Source organism: Phacochoerus africanus, chromosome 12, assembly GCF_016906955.1.
Source record: "Phacochoerus africanus isolate WHEZ1 chromosome 12, ROS_Pafr_v1, whole genome shotgun sequence".
Classification (NCBI taxonomy): domain Eukaryota; kingdom Metazoa; phylum Chordata; class Mammalia; order Artiodactyla; family Suidae; genus Phacochoerus; species Phacochoerus africanus.
In genome coordinates, this window is record NC_062555.1 from 12,243,194 (window position 1) to 12,265,457 (window position 22,264).

At 41.1% G+C, this 22,264-nt stretch overlaps 1 protein-coding gene across 3 annotated transcripts in view; it reads right to left on the reverse strand.

Annotated features, from left to right (window-relative positions):
- Positions 1 to 204: 204 nt before the first annotated feature.
- ESRRG (estrogen related receptor gamma) overlaps positions 205 to 22,264 on the reverse strand; it is a 657,829-nt gene continuing 635,769 nt past the window's right edge. For 2 of the 3 annotated variants that reach the window (XM_047754865.1, XM_047754867.1), the window contains exons 7-8: positions 18,841 to 19,110; positions 2,829 to 3,321 (exon numbers count right to left, since the gene is read on the reverse strand). In XM_047754865.1, the coding sequence (XP_047610821.1) occupies positions 3,077 to 3,321; positions 18,841 to 19,110 (515 nt within the window). In that variant the 3' untranslated portion in view covers positions 2,829 to 3,076. Of the gene's footprint in view, positions 3,322 to 18,840; positions 19,111 to 22,264 lie in introns of all 3 variants that reach the window. The other variant, XM_047754864.1, reaches the window with a different exon arrangement.

Sequence of the window (22,264 nt, forward strand, 5' to 3'; positions counted from 1 at the left end):
ACGGCTAAAACATACACCTTTATAACTTTCCAAAACTTCACATTAAGTAAATGGTCTTGCTTGAAATTTGAAAAAACTTCCCTCGAGCGAGGTTTAAGATGAGCATTTGCCCTGAGGCCCGTGCAATTCTTTTAGACCTACATTTTTGGTGTGTTTTCTATTTGTAAGATACTTGTTCTTTTGTAATGCCAAGAGTCAACTAAACTGAAAACTAAAAACAGTACTTTTTTTTTTTTTTTCTGCATCTCTCCATCTCCTGTTTTCAGTTGATTGGCTCTTACTTCTGAAGCCCAAGTACTTCAATGTGATTCAGTGAAATCAATGTATATAGTGTATATATTTATTTATATATAGTGTGTGGTTGAGTAGTAGCAACTTAAACCCTGCACAAACTTTCTGGAAAATAATCTTTTTAAACACTTACGTATATAAATAATCTTAGAGAATCAGCACCTTTTTTTTTTTTTTTTTCCCAGGAGTTGTATTTTCTGTTGTCATTTTTAAAGGGATGTGCCAATTTCTGAACTCCTATCACAGCTATAAATTTCAAGTTACTGACCATCTGAATGAACTGCTAATGATGATCTATCTAGACTCACACTACAGTCACTTCTCTACTGAGAAACCACAATCTACGCTACAGTCCCATACAGCTAATGATAGATACACAGTACTCCTAGCACTAGGTTGATAAAACCTCAACCCAAGGTATTTTGTTTAAAGCACACAAAGTAGCAATAGTTTTGGAAACGTGTCCGCACCGAAAAGTTTTGCAACAACACAGAGCGAGTTAATAACAACATCTGAGAGATGACTGAGTGAAAGCCATATATACAGCGTTTAAAAATTAGACTTATCTATATTCTTGAAATAGTCAAAGTTTTATTTCTAAGCTATACATTGGTATTCTATAATAAACCATTAGAGAAATTATTCCTTGTTTTGAAAATATTATTATGATTTTGATGTGTATCTGTTCGTCATGAATACGTGTTTGGAGCGTCAATCTCTTAATTAGTATTAGGAAGAACCTTATTAATGGTAAGGAATAGAATATACTACGGTAGTCTCCTGAGGAATTGTACATCCAATATTGTCTCTAATTCTACCCTGTGTCTAAAAGCACACACCACAAGAATCCAAACACCACAAGAAGAACAAGACAACAGTCTTCGGATGCAACATAAAATTCAGAAAAGCACAGCAAACATGAAACATTGAAAAGCTGAACTACGTTTCTTTTGTTTGTTAGGATTACAATTTTAATTACATCTGTGTACATAGAATAAGACTGTTCACATAGTACAGGGAGCAGCTACTAACACTGGTCCATTGGTATAGCATTTGATGGAGGTTACTGTTTATTGGTTATTCAGCGACTGTAGATTTCGGGGGCATCTAATTGATTTCTTCATTAGATTACACCTCTTAACAGTCTGGAACCTGACTGACTTTCTTGCTGTGACAATATTGGTTGAAAAACAGAGATTGGCTTAGCTCTTGGTTAAAAATGGCAGATTAATCAAAACAAACATTCCTAAATGAATCAACTCATATGTCTGAGAATTTGGTCAGGCGTCTGCTGTCTCTGATGATTTGATCTGATTTTTTTTTTTTTTTCCAAATTCTGGCATTTGCCTTATTGCCTCTTAAATGAAAACTGGCTCACAGCTCCTTCTGGGACAAGGTCTGTAACTTTGCAAACAGGCAGAAGCTCATTCCTAACTGAGGTGGCAGCTAGAAATCATATGGCGACTGGACCTCCCAGGCAGAGGTGCATTCCTGATAATTCTACGGATCTGTACTCCACGTGCAGTCCTTGCACACGTGACCGCGCGGAGTCACTGTAGGTGTAATCTAATCCTTTGTGTCAGTGAACATTTAGGTAAACTGGAGCTCATGTTAAGAGATTGATGTTTGGGACCAGACTGGCACACAACATAAATTGCATCCGTGATAATATGCACCTTCCCTTCAACTATTGCTTGAGTAAGTTAAATCCCCATATTAATAAATGGCTGAAAAGTGGTAAAGCTGGTACAAAAAAATCTCCATTTGTAAGAAGAAACGAAACATTTTTTTAAAAATCTTCCTTCAGGATTCATGTGTCCTTCATTATTGTTCATAATTGTTCAAAGCCAGCACAAAATTGCAGTATTCTTATTTCTCTTTAGTATTGCATGAATGAATAAAGCTTAAACTATTCCCTGAAAAAGTTACATAGTAGCTAAACTAACAAATACCTGGAAGACTTGAAAAAACAATTAAGGAATCAAATGGCTGTAACTGATCTAGATGGAAAAGCAATGATAAGAAGCAGCCGATGCAACGTTGCTTAAGTCGTCTAATTAGCGGCTGCTCCGTGTGGAATCTAATACTGCACTCTGTCAATTTGCGTATGTTGCACTCTACTTTCAGGTACGTTGGTTCTCTCTCTTTGATTCCTTAGTCACTGGGGACGTCATGGTTCACAAGAAGTTCACTGGTATCCATAGTATGGATCTCCATCCTTTGGCAGGGCTGGCTTCCATCTCTACAATCAGAGACCTCTTTTAAAAGTTCAGCAGCAGAGGGAAAGAAGGAAGGAAGCGAGGAAGAAGGAAGAAAGGACGGAAGGAAGGAGGGAGGGGAGGCGGGAGGAAGGGAGAGAAAAAGAAAGGAAGAGAAGGAAGTTTTTCTTAAAATGAAAGCTATTAAAGTTCCAAAGAAAGGGGAAGGATGAGAAAAGAGGCAGGAAAATAGGAGAAGGAAGGAAGGAGGGAAGGAAGGAGGGAAGGAGAGACAGGGAACCAGCAAGGAAGGAAGCAAGAAAGAAAGGAGAGAAGGAACAAGAGAGGGAGAAAAAACAAAGAGGGGGAATAAAAAGGGAGAAAAGATGAGATTAAGGTGGACAGAAACTCAACGGGGAGACACAGAGGAATCTGAAAGCTGCTTGGTAGTCTTGCTGCTAAGCTGTCAGTGCAGTCTTTGTTGATTTCTGATGTTGTTAACTAAACTCTAAGTTTCTTCGACATCGCTCTTGGGTTTCTTTTCCCTTTTTCAGCGAGCAGGATAGGATGGCCCAAGAAGCGTTTAGTCAGACCTTGGCCTCCAGCATTTCCAAAAAAGGTTTGTGCATGGGGACTTTGCCTTCCAGTTTGATGTTGTAGAAATGCTGCACGGCCTTGGTGGAGGTCTGCCTCAGCAGCGGCAGCGTCATCAGCATCTTGCCGGCCCTGCGAGGGTCTTCCATGTGCTGGCCGGCCTCATAATCCTGCAGGGCCTCGTGCAGGACATCCTGAAGCTTCTGCACGGCTTCGACATCTTCTATGTGCATGGAGTCTGCACAGCAAGGCAAAAGAGAGAAACCATCATATTAATAAGGACGAAAACCCATGTTGATTAGAGGCCTGAAATGTACCATCTTCTTTGTGAACTTCTCTGTGCTGGGATTTGCTCAGAGACCCTCACATTTCCAAAATCTCCGTTTTATTTCTCTAAATTTCACCGCAGTAGATCATTACCAATACTGACTTTGAAAAAGGGAACAACCACCAAAGATCCATTATTTAGAGCATGTGGGGTTTTTTCCTCCTGACACCGAGCAAGAGAAGACATTTTTATAACAGATTAAAATCTTGGCTGTTTTATTCATGATCTCATTCATGTATTTATTCAATTATTCAACAATTAGAAATGATCATCTATTAAAAAATTCTTCTAAGTGCAATGGAGATAAAGTTGCCTAAAATTCAGAGCTTGTACTCAAAAAGTACATATTTCCCAAGAGTGGGGGAAAAAAGGTTGATAAGCAATGTTTTTTTTCTTTTCTTTCTTTCTTTTTTTTTTTTGTGGCCACACCTGTGACATATGGAAGTTCTCAGGCCAGGGACTGAATCTGAGCTGCAGCTATAACCTATGCCTCAGTGGCGGCAGTGGGGGATCCTTTAGGACACTGTGCTGGGCCGGGAATCACACCCATGCCTCCACAGCAGCCCAAGCCACTGCCGACGTATTCTTAACCCACTGTGTCACAGCGGGAACTCCAGGAACCAAAACTTTTAAAACTCGACGTGGATAAAGAACAAGGTCTAACTTACGGCACAGAGAACTACGTTCAATATCCGATGATAAACCCCAGTGGAAAAGAATATTAAGAAAGAATGCGTATCTGTATGACTGAATCGCTTGTTTCTACGCAACAGAAATTAACACTGGAAATCAACTATATCTCAGGGAGAAAAAAAAAAAAAAACTCCATGTAAACTCACTGAATCCAACACCATGTCCGGTTGTAGCCTATACAGAAATCATGATAAACTTCTCATCCTTTTAGGAGTTTTAGGGCACTCATCAGTTCATTAAAGCATCCTTACATAGTCTGCATCTCCACAGAAAGAACAAATGAAGTCTTTCTTTTTTTTTTTTTTTTTTTTTTTTTTGCTTTTTAGGGCCACACCTGTGGCATATGGAGGCTCCCAGGCTAGGGGTCAGACAGCTGCTGGTCTACACCACAGCAACTCGGGATCCGAGCCGTGTCTGTGACCTACACCACAGCTCATGGCAACACCGGATCCTTAACCCACTGAGCAAGGTTAGGGGTCAAACCCATAACCTCATGGTTCCTAGTCAGATTTGTTTCCACTGTGCCACAGTGGGAACTCCACAAAAGAAGTTTTTAGATTAATGTATCCTGACATACTTTTCAGATTTGTGAAAGTGAACTCTGCCCATAAGTGACAAATTTAAAAACTGAATTCAATCAAGCAAGGAAAGGGTTAACAGGGTTGCCGCAATTATTCTTGCAAGAAATGTGAGATGTGGGGGAAAATAAAAGTTACAGCTCTAGCTCTAAAACAGACACTTAATTATATACAAGTTTGAATCATTTAGCACGTTTTATTGATTCTGATGACAGTTTATCTGTTAATTACACATAATGGAGTCTTTGGGGGATTCTTCATGTTTAATAATTCTAGTTCTCTGAGAATGCAGAGCTCTAAAATATACGTAGTTAGCTTAATCTTTCATATAATTCAAATATCAGACCACATGACAAAAAAGAGAGGAAATGTAATTTAAAATCAAATAGCTAAACATATGATAAAAAAATATGGCCAAGTAATTAAAAGATTGACGGCTATAACCAGTAAATGTTTCAAAAAACTTCTTTGTATTTTATTCACTGTTTCTTTTTTTTTTTTTTTTTATCTTTTTAGGGCCACACCTGTGACACATGGAGGTTCCCAGGCTAGGGGTCGAACAGGAGCTACAGCCAACAGCCTACACCACAGTCACAGCAATGTCAGATCCGAGCCACCTCTGTAACCTACACCACAGCTCTTGGCAACACTGGATCCTTAACCCACTGAGTGAGGTCAGGGACCAAACCCGCATCCTCATGGATAGTAGTTGGGTTTGTTACCACTGAGCCACAATGGGAACTCCTTTTTTCATCATTTTAAAATCATTTCATCACATCATTGGTGAATTAACCACCATTTACATGAGGTGGTCAGCAACATATTTCTTTAAAAGGGTTTCAAATAATCCAGAACCTAGTTGCTAACAAGTGCTTACTGCTTTAGACTCGATTTCTGCCTGGTGGAGCCAAAAGAAGGAATTTTTCCGGGTCAGAAGTGTTGACAGTGGTGCCCTGGAGTGGAACTCAAAACATTCCCCAAACACACCCTGGCCTTTCCCAGTGGAATGTTTCTACTTAGGCTCCCCTCCAGTCTGTTCCTTCCAGCACTGCAATCCCATCCACTTCCTGTGTGGCTTCTCTTCGAAACAAGCACATGTAGTTTCCAGTGTTGTCCAGGGGTTGGCCATGTAAGTCACAAAAAACTGGATGTTTTTTCTTTCTACGTGGTGGATACAGACACACACCAATGGTGCATATCTACAGACTGACCTTGTACCTAGAGGGGCAGAGGGGAGGTGGACTTACCCAACTTCCCCTGGGACTAACGTGAGTACTCTAAGTGAACCCAGGGGAGAAATGGATGAGGAAAAAGGGAACTGTACCTTCTGGAGACAAAATGAGAACAAAATCACTGGTTTCCAACCAGACCGATTTCCTAAGAAAGTAGAATAAATATACTGATTTTTTAAAAAGCAGAATACATATACTGATTTTAAAAAAGCAGAATATAGGAGTTCCTATGGTGGCACAGCAGAAACAAATCCGACTAGGAACCATGAGGTTGCGGGTTCGATCCCTGGTCTCGCTCAGTGGGTCAAGGATCCGGCATTTCCATGAGCTGTGGTGTAGGTCACAGATGCAGCTCAGATCTGGCATTGTGGCTGTGGCGGTGTAGGCCAGTGGCTACAGCTCCAATTAGACCCCTAGCCTGGGAACCTCCATATGCCACAGGTGAGGCCCTAAAAAGACAAAAAGACACACACACACGCAAAGCAGAATATAGCACAGCAAAGGAAACCATTAGAAAAACCAAAAAGACAACGCACAGAGTTGGCGAAAATCTGCCAGCGTGCAACAGACAAGGGCCTGATCTCCAAAATATACAAACGGCTTATGCAACCCAACAACAAAAAGCAAAAGACCCAGTTGAAAAATGGGCAGACGACCTAAACAGACATTTCTCCAAAGAAGACATACGGATGGCCAACAGGCATATGACAAAATGCTCAATATCACTAATTTTAGAGAAATAAGTACTATTTATAGTAATAATTTGCAAATCAAAACTATAATGACGTATCACCTCACACCTGTCAGAATGGCCATCATTAACAAGTCAACAAATAACAAATGCTGGAGAGGGTGTGGAGAAAAAGGTACCCTCCTCCACTGTTGGTGGGAATGTAAATTGGTACAACCGCTATGGAAAACAGTATGGAGGTTCCTCAGAAAACTAAATACAGAGCCACCATATGATCCAGCAATTCCACACTGGGCATACATCCAGACAAAACTTTCACTGAAAAGGATACATCCCAGTTCATAGCAGCACTCAATGGCCAAGACATGGAAAGAGGCTAAATGTCCATCAACAGATGAATGGATTAAGAAGATGTGGTACATATATACAATGGAATATTACTCAACCTTAAAAGAGACAAACTAAGGCCATTTGTGCAGCAACATGGATGGATCTAGAGACTCTCATACTAAGTGAAGTAAGCCAGAAAGAAAAAGACAAAGTCCATATGATATCCCTTACTTGTGGAATCTACACTATGGAACAGATGATCCTATCTAAAAATAACAGACAAACAAGAAAACAAAAAACAGAAACAGATCATGGCCAGGAAGAGCAGACTTGGGGTTTCCTGGGTAGGGAGGGGAGGGATAGGAATCGATGGGCATTTTGGGGGTTTTAGGGATGCAAACTGTTATATTTGGAATGGACGGGCAATGGGATCCTACCGTACAGCACAGGGAACTGTGTGCGATTGGGTCACTTTGTTGTACAAAGGAACTTGATGAAACATTGAAAATCAACTATACTTTAATAAAAATGCACATAAAAAAGCAGAACGTTATAATAAATGTACCATTTATTAAGTACCTGTTTTGGGTGAGGCCTCTGGTAAACACTTTATGGACACAGTGAATTCATCTCCCAACAGCCTGCATGGCAGGTGGTACTGCTGGTTAGTATCAGCATAGGCTTAAACGCAGGTTTCATTGAATCAAAGTGTGTGCTGCCAGAATTTATAACACTGGACATGGTATTCACCCCCCCACCCCCGTTTTGGGGGGCTTGAAATTGTCCTCTGACTTCGTCTCACTCAACTTTCCACATTCATCAAGAATCTCCTCTAGGAGTTCCCGTTGTGGCTCAGTGGAAACGAACCCAACTAGTATCCTAGAGGATGTGTGTTCAATTGATTTATTTAACCAAACTACTTTACTTTTTATACTTATGTTAATTACTGAAAAAAAAATTTTGGTCAACATACGTACATTTGGTGGACATTGTGTAAGATGCTGGGCACTTAAAAAAGAATAAATAAATAGAAAATCATCTACAGTCGGTCATCTAGTACAGAGCTGTTGGCTATGTTGTAGATGTTGAGGAAAGGTTTGTTAATTGAAGAATGTCTGTCATAGCAGAATTCCCGTTGTGGCGCAATGGAAGCAAATCCAAGTAGCATCCACGAGGATGCAGTTCGATACCTGGTCTCGATCAGGAGGTTGGGGATCCGGCATCGCCATGACCTGCAGTGTGGATCACAGATGTGGCTCAGATCCCGCATTGCTGTGTCTGTGGTGTAGGCCGGCAGCTACAGCTCTGATCTGACCTCTAGCCTGGGAACCTCCGTATGCTGCAAGTGAGGCCCTTGAAAAAAAAAAAAAAAGAAAAGAAAAGAAAAAAAGAAAAGGAAAAGGAAAAAAGAGACAAAGAAAATCCCTCCATAGCATTTCTATTGAAGACATTGCCAGTTGTACGTTGAGCATTCTAGCTTATAAGGGACAGAGCAAACTCTCAGAAATGTCTTCCTATTTTCCCAAGTCTGCCGCCAACATCCATCCTTTGCGCCTGGTTCTAATCACCGGAACAATACAGGATGCATTTCCTCCCTCGACATGGCAGATCTTTAAATGCTTGAAGTCAGCTGTACGGTCACCTCAGCCCCCGGGCCCAAGCCTCCCCTTCCCCACTACTCTTGCCCGGCAGGAGATATATTATAGGATGTCACAGGAAATGAGGCGAGAACAAATAGCAGAGAGCTATGCTCACAAACAGCAATTAAGACTTCAAACTATTCTTTAAAGGCTGTGATTTAGCTGGAGAGATTTAAAAATGATTTAATCAAATTACTATGATAATTTAACTTCCCATTTACAGAAAAGATTCTAACTCATTTTAGCTTTACCCATTCTCGGATCTGCTAATACTTTAAATGCAAACTCACTAAATCTGAACTATTTAATTAGACCATGATTCAGCTGGCAGACTGCTGAAGAAAATATTAATCTCCATTAGGGATCCTAGTTCAAGTTCTGGCTCCGTGGCTTTAATCTCTGTTTTGTTCTTTGGGCTAAATTTATACATTTATGCCAAGCTCAATAGAACTGGCATTACTTTGTGTAATTATTTAACTTTGGTTGTTGGTGCTGCTGGTTTTTTTAACTTTATGTTTTAAAGAAAATTACCTCAGTATTTTAGCTGGGAACCAGCTAAAGTGAATAATGGAAATCATAGGTTTATGAAATAACCAGACAGGGCAATTCAGAACACAAAATACACAAGAGAGTTGTTCAAAACAAAACAAAACAAAAACTAGGATGCCTGGGACCAAGCCAGATGTATTAAATCAGAAAACTGGAGCTGGATGCAGGACAGCAGTATTTTTTAAAATCGAGGTGATTCTATGGCCACGCCAGGGCTGAGAACTGCTAAACCAGACAGTAAGGCAAACCAATGCTATTCTAAAATAATCAAGATTTTAAAAAATAACCAGAGTTCAAATGATATGTACACTCTCACCCATATATTAAATTTCAACAGCTAATAATAAAAAAGAACTCTTTCATTAAATTCCAGTATTTTCTTCCATGAAGTGGAATCCTAAAGGGCCATGTCTAGCTCAGATTATTTACTTTGGGAAGACAGCTAACTATCCATATAGTAATAGTTGCAAAATTCAGGGAAACTTAGAGCCATTGCAAAAGAAGATCTTATTTTTACATCTTACCTGGAATAAAACACTGCCCTTCTCTATGGTAAAAATATCCCTATGACTGTGACACTGGACAGAGCTCCTCCAGAAACCCCAACTTCTGTTTGGGAATGGTCTTTAGCACTCGTAGCTGATTCTCGGCACTATTTTCTCAATGGTGTCAAATCTTGTTGACAGGATGGAATTGAATATTAGAAAGAGACCCAGCACATTCAGAGGCACGTCTGGTACATAACGTAAACCAGCTCACAGAGTAACCTTTTCTGTGAGACACGGGTGTTGCTTTCTTCCAGTGTTTGTAAGCTGCCCACATGCAGAGGGCTAGTGGGGCAGAACCCATGTGACTCTCGTTAATCACCAGAGGAATGAAAGGCAATGTGATGAAAAAGAGAGAAGTGAGCAAAAGTCTATCTCCTGAAAGGGAGTTTGTGTCTTCAGATTTTCATATACAATTAGAAGTAGTCTAGTGAAGTAAACCTCTCAGTTACAATCAGCTGAGACCCCAGGGAACACGGATTGGCCGCCAGGGTGAAACGGCTCTTGATTAACGTAGAGAGCTAGACTTCACGTTCGCAAAAAGGTGCCAATCGTAAAGTTTTGATTAAAAACAGGGATCATGTATTCTAGGCAGATGGCAGTGGTGGCAGTGAAACCTTTTAATCTCTCCAAATCTGAGAGATAAAAGAACAGAACAACTAGATGGCAAAACTAAAGACACAGTGACCCACACCTACCAAAAAACAAAGTGACAAGCGATCCCCAAATAAACACACACACACAGGATCAGGATTACTGTGTGTATGTGTGTCCCCGTCTATTCACTAAAGGAGTCTAGGAAGGATGGCCAACCCAGGAAGGCAGTAAGGGGTACCACCAGCACCCAGGCTGTCGTTGGATTCCATGCCCCAGCCAAGTAATATTTAAGATAGGAGTTCTCATTGTGGCCCGGCAGGTTAAGAACCTGATGTGAGGAGTTCCCGTCTTGGAGCAGCGGAAACAAATCCGACGAGGAACCATGAGGTTGCGGGTTTGATCTCTGGCCTTGCTCAGTGGGTTAAAGATCTGGCATTGCCGTGAGCTGTGGTGTAGGTTGCAGACGAGGCTCAGATCTAGCGTGGCTGTGGCTCTGGTGTAGACCGGTGGCTACAGCTCCAACTTGGCCCCTAACCTGGGAACCTCCATGTGCCTCGGGTGTGGCCCTAAAAAGACAAAAGACAAACAAACAAACAAACACAAAAAAGAACCTGATGTGAGGATGCACATTTAACCCCTGGCCTCATTCAGGATCTGGTATTGCTGTGGCTGTGATGTAGGTCTCAGATGCAGCTCCAATTCGACCCGCTAGCCTGGGAACTTCATATGCCACAGGTACGGCCCTAAAAAGACAAAAAGAAATTATTTCAGGTGAGTATGGAACACCTCATCATAATAAATAGGAGGGAGAGTTTCTACATATACTAAATCATTTAAGAAGACTCCAGATGCTAGTTGAAGAGGCTCTTTCTGATCAAGACAGGACAATTTAAACTTTAAACAGGACTTATAATTGCAATTGATTGAAATCCCTTGAATATATTTAAATACATGTCTTTATAGGGACATTGAAAAAAAGACAGGGTGCCGATTCCTTAGCTTGAAAACTGATGAATAGATAGAAATAATCAAGCATTTGTACTACCTTTTCCCCTTCAGTCTGGGTCCCTGGGAACCAAATGAGAGATGAGAGAGCATCAGTATCCTAACTCCTTATGCTCCCAACTTCTTTGCCTCAGTATCCCAACTACAGAATGAAGAAAAAAAGGTTAAAGTCACACATCAGCATGCATTCAAGGCATGAACACCAACGGCTGCCCGTCATCGCAAAAAGTGTGATGACCAGACGTCAAGTGACCCCCAGAGAACAACGCCCCACCCATGGGTCTAGAACGTGAATCTGAGTGAGCCCTTTGGAGCCGGTTGCCAACCCGCACAAGATGCAAAGGGGCAGAGAAGCACGATGAGCTACACGGAGAGTCGGTCGTCTGCAAAGTCCAGACCGCGGGGAGCTCTGCAGGTCGCACGCCCTGGCTTTTGCTACAGATGAGATGTGATGAACCTGAAAAGAGGATGAACCTGAAAGAGGAACTTATAACTTGAATACTGGAAACAGAAATAATAACTTATTATATACTGAGAAGGGCAGGACTTCTGATGCTACCAGCTTTTCACTGAGACACACATTTTTTTTTTTTTTCTGGAGATCTGTGTTCCCCATTTCTTGCTCGGGCTATCAAGTCTGCTCTCTCTTATGTTCACACCAGCCACACAAGTCACTCTCCTGCTGTATTTATATAAAATGTGGAACCACGGAAAACCCTCGTGGCCCGTGGCTTCTTCCCTCCAGGCCTCCCTCTCAAGTCCCGCATCACTGGCTCTGTTTACCTCCCGTCATCAAATTTCCGTGCTAGATCTTTCCTGTTACTCCACAAGGACTCAAGGCTTTCCCTCTGCTTCCAGTATCGTATGCTTACTGACAAGCTTTCTAACTCTTTTCACCAGAAGTGATAAGGACAGTTACACTGAGAAGTGAATGCGGATACCAGCATGAGCGGTAACTAGTTCAACCTCCCACAACTTCCTGAAGGATGCGCGCCGTGCCAGCCGTGCCAACGACCTTTCGTAACAGACGGACGGCTCCTTATCGAAGGGCCTACACCTGAAAACGGTGTTTTGTTACTACTCCTAGAAGTAAAGCAACTGCAGAGGATTTCATGGGCTCGTGATTATTATGGAAGCACAGGGATGCTTGCCGCAAATATTTCCCATATTGTAGTCAGGCACTGTGATCGCTGAGCATAAGACACATTCAGGCACCAGCTTTATTTTTTTACATACCATTTCTGAACTATCATAATATTCATGAAATTTCAAGGTTGCAATAAAAAAAAAAAAACACTTCCCAAATAGATCATCTAAAATAAAATACTCCCAAGAGTGAAGACACATTTGAGTAAAAACGAAAGAGACGTGGACTAGAAGATGGAAAGGCATACTTCTGATTTATTATTTACCTGATAGTATTAATTAGGGTTTGGTTTGGGTAAAAGTTTAGAATAAATGTCTACCTGCCATGAAAGACCTATCCCTGTGGATTTCTTACAAAATGCTATAATCTGGTAAACACTTTGCCTCCAATACTTTTTATCAATTTCCCGGGTGGTTTGATATAAGTCCAAGAAGACAGCAAGATAAAGGAACTAGGGACAGAATCCTAAAGGAAACTTAGAGGACTAACTTAGGGCGGCAGATGTGAAAGCGCACTGGCTAAAGGCTTACGCATGGCCCTTTTAAAGACATGGGATATATTCACTTGTGAAGCAGAAATAACTTATTGATACTGAGGGACAGGGGCTCCAAGCCCCACCCCTGAGGAGCCGGGCGTGTTTATCAGCTCCGTTCTGCTCCCTGCAAAACAATTCGGGACATGTCCCCCCAAACAGGCATGCTGTGGAATCAAATGAGATTCCCAAGCAGAGGCTAAAAAATAGAATAGACATGTCTGCGAAAAGATTCTAGAAAAGGACAATCTCTTACCACAACTATCTCAAGTTATCAATTCAGCAAAATCGGTCAAAATTTCAGTACCATTGTTGGAGGACCCAGTAGATACTACAGAGCTAAAGAGGTTATTTTTATCCTAGTTGTTTAGATCTGTGGCAATGTTAATATTTCCTTGTGTGTCTGTGTGTGTTTTAGGGCTGCACCCAAGCATAGAGAAGTTCCCAGGCTAGAGGTCTAATCGGGAGCTGCAGCTGCCGGCCTACACCACAGCCGCCGAAATGCCAGATCCGAGACACCTCTGCAACCTACACTGCAACTCCTGGCAATGCCAGATCCTTAACTCACTGAGAGAGGCCAGGGATCGAACCTGCATCTTCATGGACACTATGTCCATGCTGAGCCATAACGGGAACTCTGATATTTCTATATTACAAATTCAGCACAAATACACACACACACACCACACAAAATATATTATCATACCATACACTAAATATAAGACCAAACTCACCACCCTCTCATAAAAGCAGCTGACAGAAAAATTTCAGGCCAGTTAGGAGAGATTAGATGTTATTTAACTCACTGGGCCATGTTGCAGAGAAGAAAATGGTTATGAGCTAAATAAACCATGCTTTCTCAAAGGAGATGAAATTTGGAATTGGAGAGTGAGAAGGAAGTCTCTCTTTTTAGGTAAAATGCATATATACGCAGTTCATGAACAGATATACAGTATTTTGTGATATTAATTAATATTACGCTGGAGACATTAGGAAAAACACATCTAAAAAGCCCACCCTGGAATTGCTAGAGGGTGAAGTTGGCTTAAGGATAGAGCATTGTCACTGCAGTGGCTCTGGGTTCTGCAGTGGCGCAAATTCGATCCCTGGCCCGGGAACTGTGGCATGCTGTGGGTGTGGCTAAACAGATAAACAAAAATAAAAAGCCTATGCGAAGAGACGTTGATACTGGAACAAGACTGAGAAACGCGAGTTCAAACTTGTATGAGGGTCCAAATACGCTGATTCCATCTGGCCCTGTTCCAGTCTCCAGCAGCAATCGGAAACTTTTTCATCCCTTGAAATGACACCCCTTGTCCTTCAGAACAAGTATACTATCATGAGGTGAGCATAACGATGATTTTAAATTGGAGACCAAAGTATTACTTGTGACTTTATATCAATCGATGCTATTACCCCAGAAGTACAGTATAGAGGTAAAAAGGACAAAAACCTCCACTTAAGATTTTACTCTTTTTTTTTTCGGGCCATGCCCACAGTATGTGGAAGTTCCTGAGCCAAGGATCAAAGCTGCACCATAGCAGCAACCCAAGCCGCTGCGGTGACAGTGCCAGATCCTTAGCCACTGTACCACAAGGGAACTCCTCCATTCATTCTTGAATGGGTTGAGTTCACAGGGCTCTAGTCTGGCAGGAGGTGGAGTTGGGATGTGAGGGCACAGCTATATGGAGCTTGAAGGACTCCCAACTCAAGCCAAAGAGAAGGATCAGATTAAATGTAAATCTTGGAGTTCCCGTCGTGGTGAAGCCGAAACGAATCCGACTAGGAACCATGAGGTTGCGGGTTCAATCCCTGGCCTCGCTCCGTGGATTAAGGATCTGGCATTGCTGTGAGCTGTGGTGTAGGTCGAAGACATGGCTCAGATCTGGTGTTGCTATGGCTGTAGTGTAGGCCAGCAGCTGTAGCTCCGATTAGACCCCTAACCTGGAACCTCCATATGCCGTGGGTGTGGCCCTAAAAAAGACAAAAAAAAAAGTAAATCTTAACCTTAAACATTTTAATCTTCCTCTCTCTTAAAAAAAATAAAAAGCACCGTCTATTACCCTAGGGCCAGTGATAAGAGTTTCAAACAAATTTAGACATAAGAACCAGCAGAACTAATGGAGAGAACAGAACATATGATACAATCTTACCCAAAACGTTTGTTGTAATATTTCACTATGCTTTCCCAGAAAAGACACGATGTGAATTCTAGAATCAGAGAATCCCCATAATGGAAAGAATTCTGAAGATGGGTCTACTAAACCTCTTGGCACGCATGGGAGAAAACTGGGGCCTGACAATTACAATGCTAAAACTGTTACCTAGATTTTCCTTCTTTTTCTTTTTTTTTTTTTTTTGGTCTTTTGGCCATTTCTTGGGTCCCTCCCGTGCCATATGGAGGTTCCCAGGCTAGGGGTCGAATCGGAGCTGTAGCCGCCGGCCTACACCAGAGCCACAGCAATGCAGGATCCAAGCCGCGTCTGCGACCCACACCACAGCTCACGGCAATGCCGAATCCTTAACCCACTGAGCAAGCACAGGGATCAAACCCAAAACCTCACGGTTCCTAGTCAGATTCGTTAACCACTGTGCCACGATGGGAACTCCTAGATTTTCCTTCTTGAAGTCAGTCCCACAGAAATGTATCAAGGATGCAATTCTGCTCCAGAGGTTGCTGGTGCTCCAAAATACAGACTAGGTAGTTTGAGTGAGCCTATTAGTGTTTGACCTTCCAAAATAAGGAGAACAATTATTTAGGGTTTGCAAATATTTGAATGTGAGAACTACCATATTAGCTCATGATACCTTGGGGTTTGGGGCTATATACTCGAAGATAGGAAATGTATTGTCAGTGGCTTTCTGGCGTTATAAAATATTCCTGAATTCACATGTGACAGAAACACAGCTACAAAACACATGACGGCCATTATCAGGAAGCCAATTCCCTGCTTCCCAAGTATAAGTACAACATTTATAATTATTGAATAAAGACAGATGTTTAAAATAAGCTGAAATTTAGATTAATGAGACAATGGTTGTTAACACCTACAGCCATTTGGGGAATAGGAGATGCTGATATAAATTACACAACAATAGATTCCCCCCCCCCCAACAAAAGTTACTGACGTTAATCTGAAATTTCTCAATACTAAAAGAAACTCTACAAGCTTTTTTTGTGGTGTTTATGAAAAATATTAAACTATTTTCACATTGATGGATTTCTGAGCAGTTTAAAAAACGCTGGCTCTGCGTAAAATTGAATCTACAATTTTATTGCTGTCCTCCCAATAATGGTTAAAAAAATGGAATAAAATAGTCTCATGTTGGCAGTTTAAAAAAAAAAAAAAAAAGACTTTCTGAGTGGTTTATTCCAAGCTGAAATGGTGGGGCTTGTGAGTAAGATGGGTGAGGGAAAGGCTGCATTTATACAACACAGGAGAGATGGCACAATTTAAACATTAAAACAGTCCTTAAGGAACTGTTTATGCATTTCTCCCTTACTATGAGTCCATTAATTTTTCTTGTGATTGAGAAGCCGAAAGATGTCAGAATGTGGAGACATTTTTGGGAAAAAAGAAATGCCAGAGAATATGACGATAGGAGGAAAAAAGCGTTTCTTGACTACTTCTGGCTTAAAACAAGAAAAATAAACCGACTGGTTCTTTAAAGACTTTCTAACCACCAGTCACTGCTTGAAAGTAGGTCACTTCCTCCCCTAACAGCAGAGAACACGGGGTTCGAATATCTATATATCAAAAATATTAATGATTATACTTCTAAACAACAGAGACAGAAATGCTGCTATTAATTATTTCAGGTATTCTAAATTATAATCCGTAGCCATACAGTATACATTTAACATCTAAAATTACAAAATCTTCGCAATTCTGATGATAAAGTTTTCACATTGCTCAGCATTCGTGATTAGCTGATAATTCAAAAAAGCCATTTGAGACACAAAAGATCCAGACCACACTGGCTGCATTTGAAAAATAATTAACCAAGTAACTGTTATAAATTGGAACCACTGTAGGACTGCCAAATAAAAATTCTTCCCAAACCATCGCTGCACAATCCCTTCCCTCATCTAATTATGGGAGATACTCTAACGTGAAGTCCAGGCAAAGTAATACATCCTCCGAAAATCTCTATCCCATCTCCCACTTCTGCCTTCCAGGGAGCAGGGCAAAGGGTTCTTCCGGGTTTATGACAGTGCTGCCATGTGTCATAACGAGTCATATCTTCCAGTTTCCCGGGGAAGGGGGTGGGAGACTGAAGGCTGTGATGAAGAAGAGGGCTATATTCGCAATTAAAAGTGTGAAACGCTAAACTCCATTAGGAAGACAAATAGGAAAGTACAACTTCATTGCTGAAAACAATTTCCCTCCTATCAGTCCAAGGATTCATGCATCAATATTGTAGATGAACTGTTAATTACAAAATCAATTAAAAATTATTTCTAAAAACAGTCACGCATCCCCGATCTCATGGGGGCAATTTGGGCAGAAGGTCTCATCTCACTAGGACCGCGCCAAATCACAAAGTCGTCATCCACAAGTAAGCAAAAGCAATCTGGTTTTTCATTTTTCAGCGCGGCTGAGCCCAGCCTGAGATTGATCGTCACATATGGCCCCAGAAAACAAACTGTCAATACCTTGAATGCTGCAGAATTTGAACAAATAGCCGCCCGCCCATTCAAGCCACTCATTGCATCCCATTTAACAGATTTTATTGACAGTTTCCTTCTTGTAATTAAAGGGAAAACTACTGGCCGGCAACCAAGATAAAGTTCAAAGATAGGGTCAAAACAAAAGCAGATGGAGGGGCGCGGTGTGACTGTCAATGGTACACAGCATCAGAGCGTGTTATTGACATCCAGGTATCTAAAGATCGGCACGTCATTAAGGAGGGATCTATCCTGGACTTCATGCAAATGCTGAAAGAGACTTAAGACCACGATAAAGCATCTGCAGAGGCACAAAGGGAAAACAACAAAGCACCAATGATTTTTACTTATCAGAGGCTGCTCCCTATTTTAGTTCATTGCAGTTCTAATGCCAAGACCATTTATTCTCATAATTCTTAACCCCTACTGTCTGGGTAATACCTTTGAGGGAACTACTCCTTCAGCAGATGTTGACTTCTAGAGAATTCCCAGAATGGAAGAAAACAGAGTATTCTCTGATTACCAAAACGAAAAGCAACGCTACGTATATTATTCCAATGACAAAATTTCCATTTGGGTGGGAAGGAAAGAGTTTGTCTTTGGAACTTATCCTTATTTTCACTTGCACGTACAAAGACAACAGAGCTAATTTTATCCTGAGAGTGCCATCAATTCCAGACAAGTTCGCTTTGCCGTGGTTCAAGTTCGTAAATGAATTAGGGGGTAAAAGCATCACAGCTTTTTTTTTTTTTGTCTTTTTGCTATTTCTTTGGGCTGCTCCCATGGCATATGGAGGTTCCCAGACTAGGGGTCGAATTGGAGCTGTAGCCCCCAGCCTACGCCAGAGCCACAGCACCACGGGATCCGAGTCACGTCTACAACCTACACCACAGCTCACGGCAACGCCGGATCGTCAACTCACTGAGCAAGGGCAGGGACCGAACCCGCAACCTCATGGTTCCTCGTCGGATTCGTTAACCACTGTGCCACGACAGGAACTCCTTTTTTTTTTTTTTTCCACAGCTTTTAATAAACAGGTAAAAACAATCCCCTGGAAGTTGATTTTTTTTTTCCTCACTTTTACTAGAAAGCTGTAATGATTAGAATGCTGCTGACTCACAGAATTTACAACTAGATCTAGCAAATCCCTGAAGAAGATGTGAAGGGAAGGGGTAAAAGTGACAGGGGAGACAGTGGAGCCAGGGCATGTCAGGTGCCAACCTGAATTAGCAAGAGCTATGGCTTTGAGGGTGACGAATTCTTCCTTCTCCAGCTTCATGCTCTTGTATTTCTTCACCAGCTGCAGGATAGCATTGTTTAGGTCTAGAAGGCCCGCTAACTTGGACTGGTCTTCATCCATTATATAATCGTCTGCATAGACAAGTTCATCCTCAAACGAAAGAGACCGGTACACGACACCCAGGATCAAAATTTCCATCCAAGCACTCTGCAGAAGACTCATCTGATCCGCCAGGGAGAGCGTGGAGAAGCCTGTGTGGGAAGACGGGCAGATCAGGTTACTTTCAAACCGTCATTCGCAATGCAACATGAGTTTCTTACCGTCGTCGGCTTCTGCACCGACGGTCAAAATTATGCTGAGCTTTGAGGAGCCACTCTTAAAAATTTCCCCTGATCATGTTGCGAATGGCAGAGTAAAAGTCACAAACCAGCTTCAACTTTGGGGGCAGTTTCTCCAAATTCTATAGATACGGCTGAGGGGGAGTGACCAGCGAAGTAGTTTTGTTTCTTGTCACTTGAGAAAAAAAAAGCCATATAATCTTTACATATGATTGCTTTCTAGTGGAAGTCTTTATGAATGTCTTGCAGGAAGCCAAACTTTCAACCCCCTCATCTCTAAAACCTACTATGGATAAACAATATCAAAGTAAATATATAAATAAATAAGCCCACAAAAGAAAAAACCCCAAATAAAGGAAAATAAACAATTTAGGCCACCCAGAAGAGGGCAATTTGGAACCATCTCTGTACAATAGTCACAAGCACAGTAACTCTGAGTATGTTGACACCGCAGAGAGACTTCTTAAGTGGGTATTTTCCCCTCACTGATATTTACCAAGAATTCCTATTTTAAATGGTGGTGACTGGTATGAAAGAGGGTGAACTACTTTGCAGCCTGGCCTCCTCACCCATTAAAAAAGACACAAATTATTCTTTTTCTTTCTTTCCCTTTTTTTTTGCTTTTTAGGGCCACACCCACAGCATGTGGAGGTTCCCAGGCTAGGGCTCCAATTGGAACTTCAGCTGCCAGCCTACACCACAGCCCAGCAATGCCAGATCTGAGCCGAGTCTGCGACCTACACCACAACTAACAGAATCACCGGATCCTTAACCCACTGAGAAAGGCCAGATACCAGCCCTCATGGATACTAGTCGGGTTCTTTATCACTGAGCCACAGTGGGAACTCCACCACAATGTATTCTTGATAATAAGATCCAGTTATTCTAAAAGTGCGGTGGGTAGAATATAAGCAGAACCAGATCCTGAATCTAAACATCAGCCCCACTGAGCTACTGGCTATTTCATCTTTTCTTTCTTTTTTTTTTTCTTTTGGCTGCATTCAAGGCACGTCGAAATTTCTGGCCCAGGTATTGAACCTGCGCCATAGCAGCGACCAGAGCTGCTGCAATGACAATGCCAGATCCTTCCCCCGTTGTGCCACAAGAGAACCCCATCATCTTGAGTGAAACAATTTACTTGTATCTTAATTTGTGTTTGGGGGAAAATATAAAATAAAATGTACCAAAACACTAATTTATAATATGCATTCAATAAGTGTAGCTATATTAACCATTATTCTTATCTGAACTATCTGAATGACTGTTTCAGTTCTTTACAAAAAGCTGTTCTGCATTTTTACATACATGCTTCAAGTCCCTTCTGAACTTGAGAAAAACACATGCAAAACAAATTAAAAAGAAAATGTGGTTCAATAGGGAAAGACGAAATAGTGCAATTAAACCCGTTTAGGAATAAAGATATATATTTATATCTCAGAGGGATTAGATTCATATTCTAAGAGCAAGTCTTCATGGAGATTCCTGATGACCAGCCACATACTTTTTCCTAAAAAAAGAAATGTTTCTTAAAACTTCACTTTCATTTCCAATGTTATGCCCAGGAATTCCAAGGGTGACCGACCATCTCTATGTTTTTTGAGGACAATAGAACCATGATTTAAGGTCCTGCCACCAGTAATTCTACAGAAGAAAATATTAATAATGCAACTGATAAGATCTATTTGTACTCCCTTTCTCGACCCTACTACCCAAAATCATAAATACCCACAGGTGCCCCACCCTCCTTAGGCTCCCACTAATGGTCACTGTGCCTGTCATCATTTTTATTCCTCAGAAATTGTTCATATCCCATGTGATATGAGCAACTATAGCGTGATAAAGGAAAGGAACCCATTTCCTGGCCTTCTGAAGATTTGGCACCATTAATTACAAGTGTTTAATAAAATCATCAAGAAGGATTAGTTGAGCTCTTCTTAAGGGATCTCAAAGCACATGTAAAGAGCATTTTCATTGTTTATCAAGCCGCTTACATATTACTGAACCAATTTTCTTTGCGACTGGCTAAGTCTTTTTCCCTCTTTTTTTCCATTTTTTTTTTTTCGTGTCATCTCAATGTGGGGTTACATTAATAATATCCTGTGAGAATTAAAGATGTAACAACTTATATTCAAAAGTTCGAAAGAAGAACATAAGATCAAAAGAGATTCAAAAGAGAAAAATAATGATCTAATGTGAGCAGATCACACCTAATACTGATCTCATCTGGCTGCATTTGTTTTTGATTTGGGGAATTTTTACAACAAAGAAACAAACAATATTGCTCTTTTTTTTCTATGCACCAGGCCAAGTAAAAGCTGTCAGGCATGTTCAAATATCTAAGTCAAGAAAAGAGACTGAGTAGGAATTCCTGGTGTCAACAAAACCGACCAAAAAATACATTATATTCAGGAAAGTTGGGAGCAAAAAGGGATGGGTATTTTTCAATTTGCCTTAGTTTTCTTGGTCCTTTTCATGTTCCCAAGCAGCAGTTTTTCTGCAGCAGCAGATGGACAGAGCACGTAGCCTGCAGCACCTTCCTGTGACAGCACTATTCTCCCTCCCAGACACTGCTGTTAGTAAATAGATTTACACATTCTCCAATCTCCACACATCTTTCTGCCGAATAATTAAAAGCAGGATGATTAGTTTATTGAGTGGAAGGAGGAACTTTTTTATTGAGGTCCATCCACGATTTTATCAGGGCCAGCACTTTTACGGTTGTCAGGAGGATGCAGGCATCCAATTTTTCTTATCTGCCTGATTAATACAAACGCTGTTTCAGGACGCATTAATTAACAGATACAAATCTGCGTTCTCATGGAAGGATCAATACGGAGAAGAAAAGAGGCATCAGTGTGAATTTAGTGCTGATGATGGAGAAGGCAGGCTATCGACATTTACGTGCACGGAAACTTTAAAGTTGCACCGGGGCCCCTTTGTCCCTGTGATTTACAAATTAACAATTTTTCAGCCATAATGTTGCACGCATTTCTCTGAGGTTTAATTATGCAAAAAATAAAATAAAATAAAAGTGCGTTTTTTAAAAGTTGATCCTGCAACTTGATTC